The following is a 22664-nucleotide window of genomic DNA, read 5'->3' as shown; positions in this document are numbered from 1 at the left end:
CTGCTCTCCCGTCCCGTCCCGTCCCGGGGGGTTTCTCTGCCCCTCTCCCTGCAGCCAGGGCGGGTGCGACTCGCTGCTCTTGCCGGGCGCTGGATCCGACCTGCAGAGCCGGAGCATCCCCTGCCCGCCCTGCCCTGCCCTGCGCCCCTCGTGCCCACGCGCGCTCCGCAGCCCCGGGGCGCGGTGTCCGCGGCGGTGCCCCGCAGCAAGGGGCGGGGGCGGGGGCGGCGCGGGCCCGCCCCGGGGGTGTCCCCGCACCCTGCCCCCGCCCCCGGCCCGCCCCGCGCCGCTGCACCCCGGCCCGGCTGACAGTCGCGCTCGGGCGGCGGCAGCGGCAGCCCCGGGCAGCCCCGCGGGACGGCACCGGAGCGCAGCGGCGCCGGGGCCGCAGGATGAGCCCGCCGTGCTTCCTGCGCTCGCTGCTGCTCATCGTCCTGGCCGCCTTCTCGGCCAACGCCAGCAACTGGCTGTGAGTGCGGGGAGGCGCGGGGCGCGGGGCGGCAGGTGCTGCGGGGCGACCGCGGAGCGGGGCTCGCCCCACCTGCTCCGGCGCCTGCCCTGGCCGGGCGCAGCAGCCAGCATCTCCCGGGCGCTGGGCAGGAAGGCCGGGGTGCGGGGCAGCGGGCTCCTGCCCCGCGGCGCCCGGCTCCGCACGTCTGTCCGCAATCTGGGCAGAGCGGGCGCTGCGGCCGCCAGGGCTCGAGGCGCAGCGCAGGGCAGGGCAGGGCAGGGCGGTTCTGGCACTGCTCGTGCGGGGGTCGGGAGACCCCTGCCCCACACCTGAATCCCCCGCCGGCACCAAGGCGAGTGCCCCAGGAAAGGCGGTCGGTCCCCTGAGGCCGTCGCCTTCATCTTCACCCACGGCTGTCCTGTCTCTGCGCGGGACACGCCGCTCCTCAGGCCTCGTCAGGAATCCTTGCTCCGTCCATCTCATGCCCCCGTCCACGCGCCACGTGCTGCCCCACGGTACGCTGAGCGCTGAGGTCCTAGGAGAAGGGGCTGGGGCTGTTTGCTTTGTTTCGTGGCCCGGCTGCCAAGGCTCAAGGATGCTGGTCAGTGCCAGGGAGACGTCTGTACCTGGAGTTGCCCAGCTCCGGAGAAGGGTGCTCGAGACCAGCCTGCCTGGGTCGAGCAGGATAAGCTCTCTCCCTCTTGTGCTGCCCTCCTCTTTCTTCCCTCACCACACAGAAAGGCTGGCGTAGCCTGTGTCTCTGGCGAGCGGCGGGGGGACTGGAGCAGAGAGCAAGGTGTATTTTGGGCTATCGAGGCTTCTGGCAAGGGTATCTCATGATCTGTGGCGGTGTGTTTTCTGCAGTGGGTAATTGCTAGGAAGAAAGCCCTGGAAGAGAATAACAGCTTCACTGGGCCTTTGGAGAGGAGCTGGGACATCTTCCAGTCTGGGCACTGGGAAAACCCTGGAAGCAGAGCCGTGTCGTCCGGGAGCTGTCTAGCACGCCCAGGTTTCCACCTGGCTTTGCTGCAGTCTCTGCAGTAACCCTGCAGTTGTGGCTGCCCACGGCCACTCAGCCATTTGTCCCACAGCCTGCGGGGAGATGCCCACCTGTCAGCAGGTGCTGCCTGGCTGGCCCGGCAGCAGGCGGGAGCGCGCAGGTGCAGCCGAGCGAGCAGGGACGGACTGTGTCCCACCAGTGCTGCCCTCTAGAAAGAGGATTTGGCTCCCAGCAGCTGCGGGCTGGAGAGGCCGTGTTGTAACTCATGAATATAGCCGTAAGAAAAGCTGCCCTGCTGAGGGAGAGGCTGGGGGTTTGTTCTAGGCAAGGGCAGACTGGAGGGAGGAGGATGTCCAGCACCTGAGTGGGACTATGCAGAAAGGTGCATCCTTGTTTTACAGCGAGGCTGAAAACCCCTCCTCTGATAGCAGTGCAGTGCGCTGGCACGCGGCAGCTCGCTTGGCATCCGTTGGAGAGAGCATGCTGCAGGCAGCGTGCCTGGCCAGCGACGAGGGGCTCTTTGCAAAGCCCTGTGTGCTGAGGTTACGAGAGGTCTGTGTAAGGGGAGGACACGTGGGGCTGCAGCTCCCAAGCACTCACTTCCAGGCACTGATTCCTGCCAGTGGAGGAAAAGCACCTTGATGTACCGCATTTGAAGAGACGAGTTGGTTTTTGACACGACAGATGTACTGCGCCCAATACAAGGACCACCCTCGAGTCGGTGGTTTTGGTTCTTTGTCTGTGGGCTGAAGGCCATTCCTACCCCTTGCCCCCTTGTTGCAGAAAGAGAAGCAGAAAGCAGAGCCAGAGGGACCCCAGGGTTACCAGCACACGTGTACCTGGTGTGTGTCCATGAAGCCTGGGTATCATGTGTGTGGCTCTGCAGAGCCGTGCTGGCTCAAAGGGCTGTGCGGGTTGCTTGCGGCAGGCCATTTGGCCCAAGCACGCAGTGGTCCGGTGTCTACCTGCCTTGTGCACATATTTCTTTTGCGGTGTGTAGGTGTGTGTGTTCAGTGGCAAAGATCTGTAGAGTTTGCTTTTCCAGAAACCTGCCGGATTAGTGATTTAGCTCCGTGAGCGTTTCACAAGACGAGAGTTTTTCTAAAGCTGCTTGTAACCTGTCTGAACTCGCATTCTGCAGCCGCTTCAGAGCGGCGCAATTGTAGCAGTTGAATCGCACATTTTCCCAAACTCCCTGCTTTGTGCAGAAGGGCTCTAAGGAGGTCGTTGGAGAGAGCATTTAGTCTGGTTTGCATGACAGTATTTGTAGAGGGAAGCATACAAGGATCTTGTGGCATTACTAACCTGCAGTTCCCCTGCAGGACTGCTCTGCTCCACAGCCTTCCAGAGCTGGGAGGGAGTCTGCAAAATCTGCTCATTAAACAAACTCAGATACTTTATATCTGGCTAGAAAGTGAGCCTCAGGCATACTGGATTTTGAGAATCGCTGCTGCCTGTCCCAAAAATCTCTGTTCTTAAGCTGTTTCCAAATTTGGAGTGAGATCCTCTGTTTCCCCTTTGCATGAAAGCTGTAGCTTTTTGCTTTTCTTCCTCTCTTTCCAGACTCAGTGGAAGCCTTGTATTAAGCTGCTTACTTGAAATTAAAAGTCAGTGTCCAGTACGTCCGAGTCCAGGACCGTTGTGTACACAAGTGAGTGTCCCTGTATGTGTGCGTGCACATGCACCAGCACCCCTTTGGACTCACCTTGTATCTCCCAGCTGGTCAGGCTTTATTTCCAGAGGAGCACAGAGGTTTGCGTCCAGTGTAGGACCTGTACTCCGACATTGCGTATGGTTTGCAATACTTTCCAAAACATCGCGTGCTGGGGTTGCTGTGACTTGCACATGGGACTGAATTCAGTTCTTGAACCAGTTGCTATACTGGACGAATGCATTGCACCCCCTCCACGATGTGCATACACCCAGAAACACGCAGCTTCATTTTCTGGGGGGTGCACGAGCGTGTGGCAATTCACAAAGGGCCGTTCACACCAGTGCAGCACCTCTCAGAAAGGCGGAGAGGGCGGGCAGAGCCCTGATCCCAAAGTGCAGATGAAATAGGCTCAGACAGTTCTGCAGTGAGCTGGGTAATGGGGGCAGCGGGCGCAGGTTTCCTCTGACTGTCTGTCTTACACCAGTGAACCCTCCCGGCGCTGGAGATTTGGGTGGTTGGGGTTATTGCGCCCACCACCTTCTCCAGAGTTTTCCTCTGGAGTGTGGAAACTGCAGCCAGGAGGGTCCCTCGTGGTACAGGATGCGGCGAGCCCCTTCGTCCAGGCCGTGGGAGAACCTCTCCGTTTCCAGCCGAGACTCTGCTGGGCCCTGCGAGCTCTGCAGGAGGCTGCCAATGCCATGTGCTGCAAATACTCTGCAATGTGGTTATGCCGCTGCACAGAAGGGTGTGCCGCCAACAGCTCCTTCTACCCCCTATTTACAGCGGTTTAAAATGTGGCAGCAACACTTGCCTCTGGGCTGAGACTTGCTTAAAGGGCCAGGAGCAGAGTCGTTTTTTAAAAGGCCTCAAAGAAATGGATGGAGCCGGACATGAATGCATGCAAACTGAGGCAGGCTGAGCAGTGGCGTGGTCTCATTTTATCTGTGCTTTGGGGACACTTGGGGAGAAAGCAAAGAGCTGTGCATGCCTGGGGGCCCTTTCATCCAGAGAGCCAAAAGGGCTTTGCAGCCCTGGGTCCTGGTTCCCCGCTGCCTGGCATCTCGTCATCATTTGGACCTTAGAAACCAGGGCCAATTCCTGCTGCAGGCAGAGCGCAGACCCAGATCTGAGAGCGCTCGGTGCTTGCTTCATGCTGGCATGAACAGATACACGAGATGTACGGTAACGCTGGCCAGACTCTGCATCTCCCTTCCCCGGCTGAGTCTAGTGCGGTTTAATTCCAGCCTTACAACTACTGTGAGCTCAGGGCAGGGCCCTGTCCTCAGCCAGAGTCTTCACCGTTTTCATCGTGTTGTTATGGGGCTTGGCCTGGGTACATTGCACGTGGTGCAAGATCCTCCCCCCGGCCCCTGGCGTTTCACCTCGGGTGGGAACTGGTCCAGCTTTTGCCAACTTGTGCCAGCAGCCCGGAGGGGCTGATTTTGCAGGTGAGGTGAACTGCATCATCAAGGCTTTTTATCCAAGTCCTTCCCTCTGACCCCACAGACCTCCTGTAGAGGACATTCGCAGGGGGCCGCACCCCGGGCAGCACACGGCCAGAAGGACAGCACTAAAAGTGGATCCACAAACCGTATGGAGCATCCCACTGCTGTGGCCACTGCTCTGGGGGCAGAATGAATAGCTGGTTACATCTCTCCTTCCTCCCCAAACCCCAGGGACCTAGCTGTAAGGACAAGTGCCGTGGCAGGGCGCTCCTTTGTGCTGCTCCAGGGATCCATTTCTAACCCGGCAAAGTTTCATCCTCTGGTGTGTCACTCCCGTAGCTCCCTGCGCGGTCAGGGCAGCAACCGCTCCAGCAAGCGACACCCGTTCCCAGGAGGGCGTGGGGAGGAAGCGCTAAAAGCTACAGCATATTCCGCTGGAAATTTTTGTTTATAAAAAAAATCCTGAAGCAGCTTTGGACAAGCCCGGCTAATTTTAGTTACCCAATAAAAACAGCGAGTGGCTGTAAAGATCAGATCCTGCTGGGAGAAGAAACCTTCCTGAGCTTGGGTTAACTGAAGCAGGCAAGCCCTGACCTCGAGCCCCTCTTAGGAGCGAGTGACTCCAGCAATAAGCTGGTCCAAGCCAGCAGGGTGTGTCTGGACGGGAGAGGTGACTCGCTCGGTAGCACTGGAATAGCTGGTGGCAGGGAACATCCTTCTCCGGGGCTTCTTCAGCGGGTGGTAAATCCCTAACCCGGCGTTCAGCAGCGGCGCTCCCGAATCTCATGTGAAGAAGGGAGTTTGGGAAACAAAACTAAAGTAAACCGTGCTGTAAAATAAAATGAGGCTCTGATGAATTCCAGCATCAAATTTTATAGCAAGAAAAAGGGATTTCTTTCCCAAAATGGCACGTGGCGCCAGTATTCGGATCAGCACTGGGCTTCGGCATAACAGCTATCACTATTTATGTCACTTGCCAAACGTTAGTCCCCCTCTTTGTCAGCACCTCCTCTTGATGGGGAGAGAGAGAACACATTAAAGCAATGCTGTGGGACTTGCTTAAGCCCGAGGAAATTGCTAAGTAACCTTAATCCAGAACACTTTTGATTTTGGTAGTAACACAGTAGGACGAGCTCTCCGAATCCTGAACGTCTTCCTCAGGCCCCAGGTTCAGGAGTGACGTGGATGCGCGAGAGCTCCTGCACTCACTTGAAAACAGGAATGCAAAGACCGCCTGACAGTGTGACCAGGGTGTTCCTAAATGCTCACAGATCAAAAGGGAAGCAAAAAAAGGCCCCAAAGTGTATTTTTTTGCAAATAAAAATCTTGGGATTTTGGAGGGTTTGACTCGCAGCTTTTGAACATGTGGAGTTGATAAACTGCAGTAGAAATGGCCCCCTGGAGAGAGACTTGCGAGCTCCAGCAAAGCAGGCGCTGCCCGAAGGGTCCTGCTAACCTGTCCTTGGGGGCTGTGAAGTTTGGACCCAGCTGCCTGCGGTCTCTGGCCTAAAGGCTGAGCCGCGTGCTGGGATCGTACCGGTGCCCAGAACCTCCCTTTCCGAACGCTGGCAAGCGGGCAGGGCCCAGCGCTGCATGACCGGCGCCCAGCGCTGCGTGACAGGCACACCACGCTGCAGCACGGGAGCGGGCAGAGGGGCAGGACGTGACGGGCAGCGCGGGGACAGGCCCCTTCAGGGAGTGTCTGCCCCGAGTCCTGTTTGCGAGGCGGCAGCAGTGCACGTGCACGTGTGGGGCTCGGGGATGGTGAACGGCGCCTGGGCAATGGTATGCAGTGCCTAGTGTGACACTAGCTTGTGTCACCTGGGAAGTCCTGTTGTGAGACTGACTCGGTGGCTGCCTGGAGATGGAAACAGGGCCGTGTGGGCGGTGTACAAGCCAGGAGAAGAGCGAGCACGCAGCTGATGTGATGGGAGCGGCGGCCATAGAAAGATGCTGCCTGGTCCCAGTGCACAAAATGGAAAGGCATTAAAATGCTTGATTTGGGTTAAATTGTTTTCCAGGGTGGGAAACCAATGTCTAACCACAGGATGATGGGGGAGAGCGCCTGGACAGCTCTGTGCCACCAGCCCACGCATGATGAACAGACACGAGTGGCAGTCCCAGGCACTCTGCAGGCTTCGCTTGCACCCCAGGTTTTGCCCCCTGCACCCTGCCAACACACACAGCTTGCGGCGCTGGTGGAAGAACTGGCAAGTTGTGTCAGAGCAGGATGCTGCGTGGCTGGGAATAGTGGCCACTCACTGGTGAGAGCCGTGGCTGCCGGCAGCAGGTGCAGAATGGGCTTGTGGCAGAAACATGCACCTAAGACGCGCTCCTCCTGCATCCTTTCCCCGCTCTCGAGGAGCAAGAACGCTGGCTGCTCCGGTTATGCTCCTGCTTCCCTGGAGCCGAGGCCTCGGGGTCAGATAAGAGGTGACACGGTCAGTCCGTAAGCACCCACAGGGAGAGCACGCTTCTGACAGCAGACAGACAGCCCTTCAACCCAGGAAACCAGGGTCGGGCAGGTGCGTGAGGCTGGGGGGAGTCGAGCAGGCACCGTGATCAAGGGGAACAGCCCCTGGACAAGGAGAAAACCTTACAGAGCCCATCTAACCCCAGCCAGGCAAAGGTGCGCTTCCTAATGTGCTTCGCCCGGTCTGTCTCTAATAGACCGCGGCAGCTGGCCCAGACAAGTGGTTCCCAGCTCAACCAGGCTCCCAACAGGGGTGTTTTCAGCCTCAGTTTTCCTTCCAACTCTAGACACCCCTTTCCTTCCCCAGGCGGCTAAGCCAAATTAGACATCCCACTCCCCATGGCTTTCGCTGTGTCTTGTTCTAATTTCTTCCTTTCCAATTGTTGCTCTCCTTGAGCACTCTCCAAGAGTCTTGATATCGGGCTAGATGGGATCTCACAGTTGTCTTCGCAGTCCTGTAGAGGCACTTTCAGTGGTGAGACTTGGGCCCTTATTGACATGCCATGATATCACTGCGGAGGTGGCTTCATCCCGATTTATTTAAGCCAGAGCATCTTCTATGGCAGAGGAGACCTGCTTGGATTTTCTTTCCAAAGCAGAGCTACAACTGTGGGCACATTTCCAAGCTGTAAAGATGGAAAGAAAGAGGAGTAACAGATGCGACTGAGCATGGGAGACAGCACGGAAAAGCAAGCTCCCTCCAGAAAACCAGTTGGCTCCTCGCTGTGTTCAGCACCAGTAATGGGAAAGGAAGGAAGCGATCCCCAGTGAGGATCCGCTGCTCTCTGGAGGGTGCTGGGCTGAGGGTCTGCCTGGCAGGAATCCCAAAGGAAACGGGCCAGGTGTAGACGTAGGTAAATGCAGGAGACACTTGAGGGACTGGCCCTGACCCCTGGTTGTGCCCTGCCGCAGGACAAGGTGGATGCACTTAGTGGCACTAAGTGGAATATTATGTTATCATAATACCGCGGGCTGCTCCTCCTGCCCCTGCGGATGCGATGCCTCTAGTTCCTGGCACAGCGGCTTCGAATACAAACTGCACGTCCGGCGTAAGCGCCCAGGGTTTGGCTGTCCGCAGGCAGGGCGGAGGACTGCAGTGCGTTGCAGCTGGAGCCGAGATGGCCGAGAGGGGCCGAGGAGCTATGGCGTGGGGAAGGGGAGGAAGTCTTGAAGTAGTTCTGTTATAGCCCCGGCCCCACAAGCAGCGCTGCCATGGGGCAGGCTGCAAGGCAAGTTGTCCAGACACCAGTGCTGCGGCAATGAGAGACGAGGTGTGGACGGGATCTCGCGCAGCGCTATGGGATGGTTTGCTCCTACCCTTCTGGTCTCCCTGTGTCTGCGTCGCTGTCTCCTGGCTGCCACAGTTTTATCTAGGGGGAAACCTTTAGGGGCAGCAGCCTCTTTGAGGGCCAGAGCCAAGGTTGGAGGAACCCGAAGTTCCCGTGTTGCACAGGGAGGCGAGGGGGTGACTGTGCCATGGGCCGACCCCCAAACTGTTTTGGAAATGCCAGGGAGAAGAGAAGTGCTGAGGGTTTGCCCTGGGGACACTTGTCCTGGGACAAACACAGTGTCCATCCCTAGCCTAAGAGACCACGTGAACAAGTGCCGCCCTTCAAGAGGGCAGCCGTGTGTGTGTGTGTGTGTGTGTGCACACCGCCTGGTTTCCTTCCTCACCTTCCCACGGCGTGGCGACTCTTCTCGAGTTTCACAGAAGCACAGACCAGCAGGGCCGGCGGTCGCAGAATCCGGCCCCTTGCTCAGAGCAGGAGTGTTTGTCAAAGCATCTATTTATTTGTGTTATTTATGTATATACTGGATTTATATCCCGCCCCAGCCAAACGGCTCTGAGCAGCTGACACGAAACAGCCCACAGAGAGGATTTCCCAAGCAGTGCCCCAAAAACAGCGCTCCATGCCTGCCCTCCCCACAGCTGCCACTTCTCTGCCTGAACTCCAGCACAGCTCGACCTCAGCCCACACCCGACCCTGCTCCCAGCCTCCGTTCACATCCAGACATAAGAAACCTCGTCCTACTTCCCCCGTCCCACTCTCTTCCAAGCCCACACCCCCTCTCCTATCCCTGCTCCCCAAAGCCCCCAAGCCTAGCTGATGGGAGCAGCCTACCTGTGCCATTAGCAGCATGCATGCATGCTTATGATGTGCTCTTGCTGGGGACGAGGGTCGTGGGGAGGCCAGGTGTGAACAGTGTGAGAGCTCGGTGCACGGGCAGACGGAGGTGGAGAAGAGGCCACGCGGCTGCCCTGCTCCATGGGAGAGAGCAGCTACAAGCTTTCTGGACAGCATCCTCCGGCCATGTATGCTGCGCAGCAAGTTACCAGAGAACTGTCTCTGCCACTGAAATGCTATCTTTCATCTTCATTTCATCTTCTCAAAGAGCAATAAACGTTTATTTGGGAACCCTCTTATCTGGAGCATCTGCTTGGAAAGGATTGAAAGGGCCCCGTCATGCTTCTTTTTATGTACTTCTTGGACTGTCTGAGCCCCGTTGCCTGGAGGATTGTGCAGGGCTGGAAAGCATCTTGGAACGGAGAAAATTGCTCCGGCACCCCCTCGCCAAGCAGTTTCCCCATATGCCGAATCGAGCCGACAATGCCCTGGCTGCCTCTAGCACTGCTTCACCTGCGGCACCGTCTTCCCCTGCCAACGCGGCTTTCTCAGGCTAGCTCCTGACTCAGCACTGGGGCTGGCTGCACGGTTCTGGGAAGTGTAAATTAAGGGACTTCCTCGGAGCCAGTGAGAGATGCCCAAAACGCTGTTCTCATGGGCACGGCTGAAGTTGGGGAGCCCATGCTCCCCCTGCCATTCAGTGCCCCCGGCTTTAAGCTCTGTGTCCTTCTCCGCCTTAAGGTCGTGAAGTCTGCCATCTCCGTTTCAAGAGCTGGAGCTGGGGGTAGTGCCCAGTTTTCCCAACTCTTGGTCCCATCACATAGGGGAACATGCATGTGTCTTGACTTTTCTGTGCCTCGATTTCCCTTCCTGTAAAATGGGTGGCAATTACTGAACTTGGATGAGGGCAGGACTGGCAAGGTTCATCAGTAAAGCATCTCTCCAGATGGTTTTGCTATAAAGTACTGCCTAGAGGATGATCTGTTTTTTGCTGCCTGCATCACGGAGGAGCACAGAGCAGCACTGCATGGGGATTACTCTCCCTGCCAGTAACGGAGATCCCCGACGACCCCGGTCTGATGGGCGCGGGGCTTTGGTGGCATTCGCTTTGCTTTTCCCCTACCTGAAAGATGGCAATCTGGGGCTCGGCCTCCATGGAGGTCCCAGTGCACATCTAGGAGTCCTGGAGCTGCTCTAGACAAGCAAGTACTTGCCTGGGAAGAATAGCTGTAAAACTGTACCCGCACGTGTACCCGAGTGGCTGCATATGCAACGCGCCACAAGCCCTGGGGTTCGGTGGGTCATCGTCTGCCTCTTGGGGCATGCATGTATCCCTGTCACAGCTCAGGACTTTGCACGAGCGCTGTTGTCTGGAGTCTGGTGAACCATCCCGATGCCCAGGAGAGAACAAGTCCCTCCTCTTAGCTGGGCGGGTCGTGCAGGGCTGATGGCTGTGGGAAGCAGCAAAACTGCTTTTTTTATGGGGGGGGTTAGCTGAAGGTGGCAAGTTAGACTCCTTAGCCCGTGGGAGGAGAGCCAGGCTGCGCTTTGAGAGAGAAATCCTCAACGAGGAGTTGTCACCGGAGAACAAAAGGAAAAAAAGAAAGCTTTTAGACCCTGATCATTAGGAAATTGAGGGGCGCGGGGTGCCAGGCATCCTCCGCCCAGCCCTTGAATTGCTGCGGGGGTTGGATCGCTGGCTCCCGGGGGGCTCCTGCCGGGACTGTGCCTGCCCTTTCTGCAGATTTTTAGGCGACGAGGTACCGGCGGTTGGAGCTTTGTGCTGCGAAGCTCGGGGGTGATGGGTGCCGCTGTCACGCCAGCTTGGTGTGGGACGTGTTTGGGACTCGACCACCTGCAGGGACTCCCGGCCCTCGGAGGCAGCACGTGGTTCTGCTGGCTGAGCGTCTCCCCCGCGGCACGCCGCAGCAGGGAGGAGGGTGTTGACCTCAGTCTTGTGCTGCCCGAGGGAGGGTTGGCTGGGATGTTACCAGCTCAGACAGGTGTCGAGGAGGGCCTGGCATGATCCAGGGACCTGTGCAAATGTTGTACCAGTGCCCCTGGAGGCGCCTGGCGGAGGGAGGACAGCGTCATGGGAAGAGGGTGTAGCATCCCTCTGGGAGACCTGGTCTTGGCTGGGATGGGCAGCTGCCATGCTGGAGGCAGAGGGCAGACTCCTGGCTTCAGATCAGTCCTGCCGCCCCGTGGGGAGACCCCCTGGCGGGTCTGCTCCGAGAGCAGCTGAAGCCCCATGTTCAGACGGGGACGCATGGCGTCCCTCCTGTCCCGCGTGGCGTCTGGGAGCGATTCCAGTCCCTGCCGTGAGTCGGGGAGCGGCTCGAGCGGGCAGCTTGGCCGGAGGGCAGCTTGCTGGAAGCCCAGCCGCAGGGAGACAAACCTCCGCCCCCGTGCCGTGGTCAAGAGAGACCCCCCAGAGCAGGCTCAGCATATCCTGCCCAGGCGGGGAGCTGGCGAGGCATCCGGACAGTTCGGCGTGTGGTCGCCAGGGTGCGGAGGGAAGCAAAGGCAGCATTTTTCAGGGCGGCGAGACCTGGAGTCCGTGTTTGTGAGCGGAGACCCTGGAGAAGGTGCCAGTCTCGAGCGGTTTTGCCCACGACAAGCTCCTGGCTCCAGGCTCCCAGCTGGAGCTCCCTCTCGCCGCCAGCCGGGGCCGGTCCCGGTGCAAGGGTGGCTGGGGGAGCTAAAAGCAGGCCTGGGGAGGGAAGTGGTTTTGAGGGAGATGTTTGCTGGCGATTCGAACACAGCCGGCGCTGAGGGAGCCGTGTGGCAGCTGGAGCTGGCAGCCAAGCTGCTGCCTTGCTTACTTTGGCTGACTTCAGAGACCTCTGGCTGTTCCTAGTAGCACTTGGACATGCTGGCGCTCGGGAGGCCTGACGAGGCATATTCGACGCACCGAGCCTGCCCCTCCATGCAAAGGAGGCGGCAAGGGCAGTTAGCAGCCTCGCTGGGTGCCGGGTGAGCGTGGACCACGCTCTCCATCATGCATGGGGCAAAGGTCTCCCTGGGAACCGTGCCGTGCCCAGGCCCTCGGAGGTCCAAAACCTTTTGCAGCCGTGTAAGGCCAGTCCAGCAAGTCGGGGCGCCCAGGGATGGCCAGGCCCTGAGCTGCAGGCGGGAGGAGGGACTTCTCCCTCTGTTCCTGCTGCTGAAGAGGGCTGCGGGGTGCAACTCCATAGCAATGTGTGCTCCAAATCCCAGGGCTCGAAACAGTTATCTCTGGGACCCCTGCCACTGTCCTGGCGTGACCCATGGAAAGGCTAGGACAGATGTACCCCCCGCTCCCATCCAGGTCCCCCGCAAAACATCCTAACAGATTTTGGTGGGTGTCCTCACAGGTACCTGGCCAAGCTGTCTTCCGTGGGGAGTATTTCGGAGGAAGAGACCTGTGAAAAGCTGAAAGGGTTGATCCAGCGCCAGGTGCAGATGTGCAAGAGAAACCTAGAGGTGATGGACTCGGTGCGCCGGGGAGCGCAGCTGGCCATCGAAGAGTGCCAGTTCCAGTTCCGCAACCGGCGCTGGAACTGCTCCACGCTGGATGCCCTGCCCGTCTTTGGCAAGGTGGTCACGCAAGGTGAGAGACGCCGGCCCCGGCCCGGCCCGGCCCTGCTCGAGGGAGGCATCACCCTGCTAAGTCACTGACTCCTAGAGCAGCGGGGCTGGGCGGGAGCTCCAGAGGTCACAGCTCGCCCGGCCCCTGTCCAAACCCTCCTACACAGTCCCTCATCTCAGCTCTGCCCACGACCCTGACACAACACGGGCATCGCATCTGACTGACACAGGGAAGCAGGGGGCCACGCAGCCAGCGTCCTGCCCCTCTGCAGTGCTGTCAAACGTACGCTCGAGATCCCAGGCAGAGCCCGTGCCCCTGCTACAAAATGCAAACCCCCCACAAGTCCATACCAATGTGACATGGAGGGGAAAATCCCTTCCTGACCCCAAATGTAGCATCGGTCTGAGCTTGAGCACATGGGCAAGACCCTCCAGCCAGAGCCCTGCGGGTCGGTGCCAGCAGGACCATTGGCACAGCCCAGCCCCATCCCCATCCCCAGTGCCTCTGGGGGAGGATTAAAACCCCCCTAACACATGGAGCAGAAATGGGGAGGGAGCAACCAGCACTGCCCAAAAGCCTGGGACATCCCCATAGCAGAGCACGGGCATCGCTGCACCCAGATCATCCCCCACCAGTGCCCGTCCAGCCTCTCCTTGAACCCTCCAGGGAGGGAGAGTCCCCGCTTCCCTGGCATCTCTGCTCTGACAGTGAAGAAGTGTTTCCTGATCTCCAGGCTAAACGTACTTTGCTGCAACGTCCAGCCATTAGTCTGTGGGAGGTCACGAGCTTGGGCCACCGCAGAAACGCAGGCTAGGAGTCCGATCTTTAGGCAAGAGGCTGTCTGCTGCCCGTGCCTACCTGCCTTCGGGGGGGCAGCCAGAGCCGCTCCATGAGAGAGGCGAGTGCACGGCGCTGCCCGCCCAGCCCAGCCCGGCCGCAAGCCCTGCTGCTCCCCGTCTTGTAGAAAGGAGTTCTTAAATGTCCCAAAGGAAAGGTGCAAAAGGAAAGACTGCTTTCCTGGGGTCAGTGGCGAGCCGGTGCGGGTTGGACACACGACTGAGGAGCTCAGTCTGGGACTTGTTGGTGCCCCGTGTGCCCGCTGGCAGTCACAGCCCAGCAGCCTGCAGCGCCTCCCCACTCGGAACCAGGGGGCTCCCTGGGGTTGTTCCTGGGCTCCTGCCACGTCTCACCTGCCACGTGCATTTGTGCTGAACCCTTGTCTCACTAGTCCACGCCACGGGGCCCGGGCTGTGGCCACTTCCCGTGAGCCCCTCTGCACCTGGGCACAGCGGAGAGGGCTGGGCATGCTCTGGGCACAGCGCTGTTTTGGGGTGCGTTGCTTTTGCATTGGACTGATAAAGCTGCTCGAGGAGCCTTGTGGTTCAGTCTGCATCGGGCTCTGCCATCGGGCTCCCCCTCGTGCCTCCCGAGGCTGCAGAGGCAGCAGGGCGCGTTATCTCTTTGGTCTCTCACCCAGCGAGCAAAGACGAGCTGCAGGCAGGGCCTGGCGCGGAGCGAGGGAGCCGTCCGCGTGCCCTCTGCTGCCCAGACGCAGTAGGACACTGCCGCTCCCCGCGCTCCCGTGCCAGGGCCACTTCCCTCCGCCCAGCTACAGACCCATCATTAGGCCTCGTGAAATGCTGTATGGCTCGAGCCGCCCTTGGCTGCCTGCGGGCTCTACGCAAACCAGACGGCCACGCCGTGACCACGCCGGCTGGCACGAGACCTGCGCTGCAGAGCGGGGCAGGGGGCTCCGTGTCGGCACTGAGATGCAGTCACAGCGCCGGGGCTCGGGACCAGGACAGCAGGCGCAGGTCCGTCCCCGGGCAGATTGGGAGGCCTGGGAGCAGAGGCAGGCGGAAGAGGTGGTGGCAGAGCTGGAGGTGGTGAAGGTCCAGGGCGGGATGCGCTGCCAGGGCTGCGGGAGCCTCTTCCGTGGGTCTCCAGGGCCCCGTTGCCCTTGCGTGAAGCGGGGCGGGTTCCGGCAGTGGCGGCTGTAGGCGTCTCGTCGGTGCCTTCCCCGCTCGCTTGGTGGGTCTCTCCTCGTGCCTGCAAGGGGGCTGAGCGTAAGAGGCTGAGGAGAGACTAGTGACAAGTGGAGGCATCTCCGTTCTGGCCCGTTTCTCCTCCTGTAGAGAAGCAGAGCAGCTCCCTGACGTGACCCTTGCTCTCCCCCGAAGCGCCAGGGCTCGCAGGCCCCAGCCTTCCCCAGCTCAGCCTCAGCTCCTTATTTAACTTTCCTTCCCTCGTCGTAGGGGTGAAGATTTGTGCTTGTGAAGGTTCAGGACTGGAAATACCAGAAATACCAGAAACTGAAGTCGTCTCTTTTTTAGGCAGCCACAGCACAAACCGACCAACATGATCCTACTATTAACCTCGATTAACTTGGAGGTGATTCAGTCCCCACGCGGGCTGGGTCCTGCCCAGCCACTGCTGCCCGGGCCAGATTACAGCCTTGGCCACCAGAGTCTGAGCTGCGACCACCAAAGTTGCTCCCCGTCATCTGACCGGTCCGTTGTGAGCGAGGGCCTGAAAGGTGAAGGGCAGCTCTCTGCTCCGGCGCTACACGCCGGCTGCCGTGGGAAGGGACGTGGAGCCTCTCAACCCTGAGCTTCCAAACAGCACAAAGCAAACGCTCGGCCCTGTTCTTGCAGAATATCTCGCTCCGGGGCAGAAGGGCTTGTCGTGTCCTAACCACCTCTGCTTCATGGGAGAGCAGAGCCAGGGAATTGGGTGTCGCAAGATTTAATTGACAACCAGCAAGCCAGCGATCCTCGCTGCGTGCAGACAGACACTCGGTGAAAGGGAAGTGCATGCAGACGTGGACACGCTCGCCCCTTAGAGGAACCTCTCCAGAGAGAGGGAAGATTATCCCCCTTGCTTGCAGCTTTGCTGGGGCTCTGCTTTCAAGCAGGGCAGTCTGCTGGCACCTGGCCGTGTTGTCTGTGTGCACGGGGGTCTCTCCCTTGCAGCGCCCTGAAATGGCCAAACCATTGCTTTCTAAACACGTAGCAACCCCCGAGGTGACCCCGGAAAGAAGTGCGCGAGGGGCTCCCCGCGCTGGGCAGCGCTGTGGTTCGGGAGCGGGGCGGTGCCAGGAGGATTGTGCACCGGCCTCTCCAGAAGTTGATGCTACGGGATGGGAAAAGGGAAGGGAGCCTCTGAGAGCCCTGCCGGGTTGAGTAGTCTCCTCTCTGGGAAGTGTCAGTGGGTGTGAGGAGAGCTCAGGGTGAGCTGGGTGCAAGGGACGGGCTCTGGATGTGCCGGGCCCAACTGAGAACTCCTGTGAGCGCAGTTTCCAGGAAAGTTTTCCAAGGAGTTTCCTGCCCTGGGATGTGAGGTCTTGCCCAGCTCTGGGGGTCTCTGTGCTGTGTGCTGCAGTGGGGAATTTGCCTGGAAACCTCTTGGTGTTTTGGTGGAGGCCATCTCCTACCACCTACGGTCTCCAGCGTCGGCCTGTTGAGCTGCAGGCAGGGCGCAGATGCACGGTTCAGCGTGGGGCACGGGCCGGCGGAGTCCTGTGCACCACCTGCTTGCTCCGGAGCTGGGTGTCCGGACCTGTGCTGAGGCGGTAGCGTGTGGGGCTCCAGCGTGCTACACAAATGTCCCGTTGCTCTGAACCGGGCAGCGCTATTGCTCCCATACGGGTGTGTGCCGTCTGCTGCCTGGAGGCCCGGGCTGTGCATGGGAACGCACCGGTGATTCCCCTGCTTTTGTCCTTGCAGGGACGCGGGAAGCAGCTTTTGTGTATGCCATCTCCTCCGCAGGCGTGGCCTTCGCGGTGACTCGCGCTTGCAGCAGCGGAGAGCTGGACAAGTGCGGCTGTGACCGGACTGTGCACGGCGGCAGTGCCCAGGGTACGTACGTGCAGGAGCAAGACGAGAGAGGGGAGGGGAGAGCAGAGCCAGCGCGGCCTTGCCTAGGCCTTCCCTGGGCTGAGTCCCGTGCCCCACGAGATCTCTCGGGTTCCTGCCGCTTGTTAGAGGAGAGAGCGGAAGAGCAAAGACAAATGCACAAAGATCTTCCCTTCTCCGGTCCCCACTACCTGTCCCCTCCAGTCACACGACATGAGATGCATAAACAGACCTTGCACCAACCAGGCCATGCCCTGCCTGAGAGGTCCCCCTATGACCGAAGGACCCCGGGTGTGCATCTGAGCAAAGAGCTCCAGCTACACGGCTGCACCCACGTGTGCCTGGGTAGCGTGCGCATGGCTAGGCTGTGCAAGGATGCGGTACGGCCTGCCCAAGGTCATTCCCCTGGTTCTTGCTTCAGGGTGGGCATGGAAACAACCACACATTGACTGGGCGACATACACGCCCCGCTTGTGGGCGCTTGCCCGTGTCCGAGCCCTGGCAGCACGGGCAGCCAGAGACCCTGGATGAGCAGCTCTTGGGCTCTGGTGGAGGAATATGGGGGCTGCCGTGTTTTGGTCCCAGTAGTTGAGTGGTTACGGGCTTGCCCAAGATGCTAGACACCTAGGTTTTAGGGGCCCCCATGCAGAGGGGTCCAAACCTGCATCTCACTGACTTCCTAATGCAGTGCTCAAGCCAGCGCACCACAGGTCAGGTATTGCCCGTAGCTCCTCCAGCCCCCTCCTGAAGCCGGCCCCCTGGGCAGCCAAGAGAGGCAGAGGCATGTGGGGCCAGGGAAGCAACAGGGCAGGGTGTGCAGCTCGGTGGGACGGCTGCTGCCCCGGAAGGGGGCAGGCCTGCTCTTCTTGCCCGCTCGCTTGCCCCCCATGCGGCTGGCACTTCTGCACTGCCCTGCCCTGTTTTTCCAGCGACTATTACATGCGAAGGGCAGTGGCTCAGCTCCAAAATGGGCTGGGGGGCAGCTAGAAACCTGCCGTTCAGATAGGATTCCTCCCCGCACATCTCCCACCTCTGCCTCTTCCCCGTTGCCGCTGCAAACGAGTCTTTCTCGCCCGTGCTGTGCTTTAGGCTTCCAGTGGTCGGGCTGCTCTGATAACATTGCCTACGGAGTGGCCTTCTCGCAGTCCTTTGTCGACGTCAGGGAGAGGAGCAAAGGGGCCTCCTCCAACCGAGCTCTCATGAACCTGCACAACAACGAGGCTGGGAGGAAGGTAATAGTGCGTCCACACGTGCTGTCGGGCTTGGCTTGCGATCGCTCCCCCTGCTCCTCCCTTTACCCGCTAGGACCGACGGCCCCTGCACCCTTTGCTGGGACATCTGCTCCCATGAAAACCATATTCCTCATAGCCAGCAGCAGCCTCGCTCTTCCTAATCTCGCCAGCCGCCGCGGTCGCGTGCATTAGTGCAACGGAGCTGACGACGGTCTGTTCTGTTTGCGTCCGCTCTTCCAGGCGATCCTGAACAACATGCGGGTGGAGTGCAAGTGTCACGGCGTCTCCGGCTCGTGCGAGTTTAAGACGTGCTGGAAAGCGATGCCTCCCTTCCGCAAAGTGGGCAACGTGCTGAAGGAGAAATTCGACGGGGCCACCGAAGTGGAGCAGAGCGAGATCGGCTCCACCAAGGTCCTGGTTCCCAAGAACTCCCAGTTCAAGCCACACACTGACGAGGATCTCGTGTACCTGGACTCCAGCCCCGACTTCTGTGACCACGACCTGAAGAACGGGGTGCTGGGCACCAGCGGCCGCCAGTGCAACAAGACTTCCAAGGCCATCGACGGCTGCGAGCTGATGTGCTGCGGGAGGGGCTTTCACACAGACGAGGTGGAGGTGGTGGAGAGGTGCAGCTGCAAGTTCCACTGGTGCTGCTTTGTGAAATGCAAACAGTGCCACCGGGTGGTAGAAATGCACACGTGCCGGTGACCCGGCCCGGCTGCCCTCCGCCACTCGCCCCCTCTCCCCTGCCTGTTGCCCCCGGACTGGAAACAGGGATGCAGAGACTGCCAGGAGAGGGCTGCTCTTCAGAGAGACAGAGCGCAAGAGGAAAACAGATTTTTAAAGAAAAAAATATTTAAAGTTTCCAAAAAGTCCTTGTTGTATTTTTGTTTGTCTGCTTTATTTATTGCTGAAGCCAGAGCCTGTCCTTCTGGACGGCATGTGCTGGAAGGGACACGTGTGCTCTGGATGCTGCTGCTGGGCTGGGGACAGGACAGGGACCCTCACGGCACCTGTCCCCAACTCCGTGTCTCGTCAGACGAGTTCCCACCGACTGGCCACAGAGCACTTCGACCTGCCTCTATCTGACATGGAAAGCACACCTAGTGTTAGGCACTTTTTATCCTGGCATTTTACACTGCAGCAACTTCCGCTTGTTCCAGCCCGAGCCCTCCAAGTCCTGGCTGGAGATGGGCTCGGTCTGCGCAGCGTGCCTCCGGGGGCAGAGCCACATCCGCAGAAGGCCTCGGCCAGCCCTGGGTGTTGAACCCTGCGTACCAGAGATGTGTGGAGAAGTCAAAGTGTTGGGTGAAGGGACAAAGCTGCGTGGTTCTGCCTTCCCTGAGTCTCTTCCTTTTGCCCTCGGGTAGGAGTCTCTCCTGGGGTCTGAGCCGGGCAGGGGAAGACAGGCTGTCCGTCGCGCGGGGAAGAAATTAGACCTGCTTGCATGGCAGCCTGCCCCCGGGGCCCTGCTCCCCCCAGCCTGCTGCTGCTGTCTGCAAGAAGCAGAAAGGAGGGCCGTGCCCAGCCTTTGCAAAACGCCTTCTCCGCAGCGGGGCTGCGCCCTCGCCCCTCTGCCCACTGCCTGATGGCCTGTGCCGACTTGTGCAGTTGATCTCCAGCCAGGTCTGCTCTCCTGGGGGCTTATGTGATGCGGAGAGCACTCTGGGGCTGCGATGGGTATCTTCCTACTGATGAATTAAGAGAAGAAAAGGTCATGGTGTCCTTCAGCAGATCTATTCCTTGCTTTTCCTAACAGCCCACCGTGGCTGCCGGCCCACACCACCCTGGCATGCACTACCCTGGTCCCTCCTGCACCTTCTGCTAGCGCTGGGCTCTGGCCCCATCCTGCACTGTCTGCTTCTTCTCCACACTCACCTTCACCTTGGGGGGGGCAGTGTCCTTAGCACTGCTGGTCTCCTCTCTGCATCTGCTGCAGGAGCCAATTCCTCCTCGCCCCCAGTCCCTGGGACCTGGTAGGGAACGCGGGGCAGGTGGCGTTTCGGAGGCCAGTTGTCTGCAGAGGTGGTTCGTAGGCACCTTTGTGTCTCTGGGCTGCTGCCCCAAAGTTTGGAGCAAGTTTAGGGCAGCTTGAATTCACAGGCGTTTCCAGCAAGAGAACGGACAATGTGTCCCTGCAGCGCTGCCCCCCTCGCCCCGCAAGGGCCTGTCCCTGGATGGTTTCTCCAGCACCTCCCCAGGCCAGGACCTCTCCGCATCCCGCCCTGCCAGCGCTGCGCTGCGGGTCTGCTCTGCTGCCCTTTCCATCTGACACCGCGGCATCATCGCGGGGCCCCAGCTGAAGAAGGAATTAGACTCTAGCCCTTGGACAAGCTTTCACAAAAGATCTCTTCTGGTTTTTTCCATTTTCCACCCCCCCCCCGGGACACAAGACCTTGTGCACCCATTGATGCTGTAGCCTGAACATGAGCTATTATTGTAAGCAACCGTCCCCCCACCTCCGACCCCAGTGGCCTGGAGACCGGACCTGTCCCTTTGCCCTGCCTGTCCGTGCTTCCCGAGGGGCTGGTTCCCCACCGCCTGCCCTGTGCCTCTGACACTGTCTGCGGGAAGAGAAACCTAGTGCCGCTGATGTGTCCCAAACCCCCTCCGTTCTCTGCTGCTGGGCCTTAAGGAGCACAGTGACTTTTCATGGGGGGAGCAAGAAGCAGCCGTGAGGCACAAGTGCCGGATACTTGTCCGTGCAGTCCCACCGTTGCCATCCCGCGCGCAGGCAGCTGGAGCTGAGGAGGGAGGAAAGGGAAAGGTATTGGGGCCTTTTCACTGGCAATGGCTCCTGCACAGTCACCATAAGGAAATTAAGATCCCAAACAGGCCGTGTGGCTCGGCTCTCCGGGCAGTGACCTGAATGCCCCCTCTCCCCACGGCCTCCGCCGCACGTGCACGCTGGAAACGATGCTGGGAGGTTGTGCTCGGTTACCAAAACCCTCCTGCCGGGGCCGGGCCTGGCCGGGCGCGGGCGCGGGCTGCTGGCATTGCGAGAACTAATAAGCAACGAGGCGCAGGGAGAGGAAGTGGAAGTGGAGCCGTTTCTCTGTCTCACCCATTCACCTGCACGGTGACAAGGCTGAAGAAGAACCCAAGGGGCAGGTTTGTCCCCAGAACCGTAGCTCCAGGCGAGAGGGACTCTACTGTCGACCTGGGGCCCATCGCTCACTAGCAGCCCCTCTCCTGCTGGCTCGGCGTCGGTGCCACCCCTCCGTTTAATCGCGGCCAGACACAGACAGCATTTGTCTCTGCCCAGAAAGATCCTCTCCTCTCCCGCATGCCCTTGGATCCACTCCCCTTAGGCTTGGGATAGAGGTTTCGCAGCTGCATGCGCACGGACCCTAGGCCTGGTTTTTCCCCTTCTTCCTTTTCAAATGGGAGGCGAGGGGAAAGGTTAGGCGAACATGCAGACATACATTAAATCCCGTCTGTGCTGTGGCAGTGATGGGACGGGGGAGAGCCTGTGGTCGTTGGAAGGTCTCCAGACAGCGTCCGGCTGGAACTTTTCTGACGACGGAGGCGATGATGCAGCGGCAGATGCTCCTCCGGGGGCCGAGCTGCGTGCCCCGAGCGGGTGAGACTTCCACGTTCCCTGCCGCATTGCGCGGGGCACAAGCGCTTCCTCGGAGCCAGGCGGCCGAGCGGGGCAGAAGGACGTGCCTCCCCTGCGGCCTCCTGCTCTGCCTCGCACTAGCGGTGTGTCCCAGCTTTGCTGAGCACCAGTGACCCCAGATCCATCCCGCCGTGCACCAGCACTTGCAAAGGAAGAAGGACCCTCAGCTGCTGGGCTGAGCCCCCGTCCCCGTGTGCCGCGACTTTTCTTGCACCAGTTTATTCTTTCTGGCCTCAGCACGAGCTGTGATCTCGAGCAGTCCCAGCATGGGGGGGCTGATGTCTGTCTCTCCCTGCTTTGGGTCACCTTGGCTCCGGTACTGCCTCAGGCACCCGGGCTCAAACCCCCATGTCAAGCTGCTGCTGCCCGTCTCTCGACCCCGGTGTGTTAAAGCTGCACGTTCTCAAGTGCCTTGAAGATCCTTTCTCCTCTTTCCCAGCCCATGCAGTGGGGGCCGCCGACCTCAGGACGTGGGCCAAGTTCTCTGCTCATTGTCCATCTAGGATGAGGGCCAGAGCCGAACAAGACAATCCAGATCAGTGTGGAGATAATCTCTGTGCATGGGATTTTTTCAAGCTGCAATGAAAGCTGATCCCTGTAAATGTCACCCCGCGATGCCCCGCTCCGCAGCGCTCTGGCTCTTCTCACAACTGTAAATTTCAGCACCAGAAAAAAAAAGCCTTTTTCCTATTTACTTTGCATTAAATAATGACTTTGTGCTAAATTAGCCTAGCATTTTTTTCCTAGTAATGAGGCAACTTTGTTCCATTTAAAATCAGCGAGCACTGAAAACACCCCTTCCTGCCCGCCCTGCCTGCAGGGGAAGTGCCCGGGCAGGAGGATGCTTGGGGTTTGGTGTCCTTCGTCCACACGCTGAGGACGAGGAGCTTTCCTCTGGGCGCTCCTGGCTTGGACCTTCCTGGTTCTCACCTCACAAACGTACGGGGGCCGAGGCACGGCCTGAGGGTTGTCTCCATTTCACCGGTGACTGATCACTGCTTTCAGCGGCCTGTCACCGGCAGACCCCACCAGCCCTACCAAGGTCCCGAGTCCGGGCGGCAGAGCCTGAGCACAGAGATGAAGCAACTTGTCCGGCGTTAAACAGGCAGGCGTTGCTGGAGCTTGGAGGCCTGACCGCGGATCTGCTCGACCACTAGCTCCGGGGCTGCCTGGTCAAAAGACCGTGTAGCTTTGGTCTCAGCGGACCGGCAGCTGCCTGCTGAGAGACGTCTGTCT

The 22664-nt window shown here is 59.7% G+C and overlaps 1 protein-coding gene across 2 annotated transcripts; it reads left to right on the top strand.

Moving 5' to 3' along the window:
• The first annotated feature begins 300 nt into the window (after positions 1–300).
• WNT4 (Wnt family member 4) lies at positions 301–22152 on the top strand. Of its 2 annotated transcripts, none has more exons than XM_019495294.2 (5): positions 301–469; positions 12506–12741; positions 16446–16577; positions 17664–17806; positions 18047–22152. In XM_019495294.2, the coding sequence occupies exons 1-5, from the start codon at positions 393–395 to the stop codon at positions 18512–18514; spliced, it is 1056 nt and encodes a 351-aa protein (XP_019350839.1). In that variant the 5' UTR covers positions 301–392; the 3' UTR covers positions 18515–22152. The 2 variants fall into 2 exon arrangements, with proteins under 2 accessions (XP_019350839.1, XP_019350840.1); XM_019495295.2 differs by lacking the exon at positions 301–469 and adding an exon at positions 10330–10445.
• Positions 22153–22664: the final 512 nt, after the last annotated feature.

Source organism: Alligator mississippiensis, chromosome 13 (genome assembly GCF_030867095.1).
Source record: "Alligator mississippiensis isolate rAllMis1 chromosome 13, rAllMis1, whole genome shotgun sequence".
In the NCBI taxonomy this organism is placed as follows: domain Eukaryota; kingdom Metazoa; phylum Chordata; order Crocodylia; family Alligatoridae; genus Alligator; species Alligator mississippiensis.
The sequence above is the reverse complement of the archived record's forward strand: the minus strand, read 5'-3'. Positions and strand labels throughout refer to the sequence as shown.

Coding starts and splice junctions, on each gene's coding strand:
- WNT4 (XM_019495294.2), top strand. CDS start 393: ATGAGCCCGCCGTGCTTCCTGCGCTCGCTGCTGCTCATCGTCCTGGCC. Junction 470..12,505: donor GCCAACGCCAGCAACTGGCT/GTGAGTGCGGGG, acceptor GTGTCCTCACAG/GTACCTGGCCAAGCTGTCTT. Junction 12,742..16,445: donor TGGCAAGGTGGTCACGCAAG/GTGAGAGACGCC, acceptor TTGTCCTTGCAG/GGACGCGGGAAGCAGCTTTT.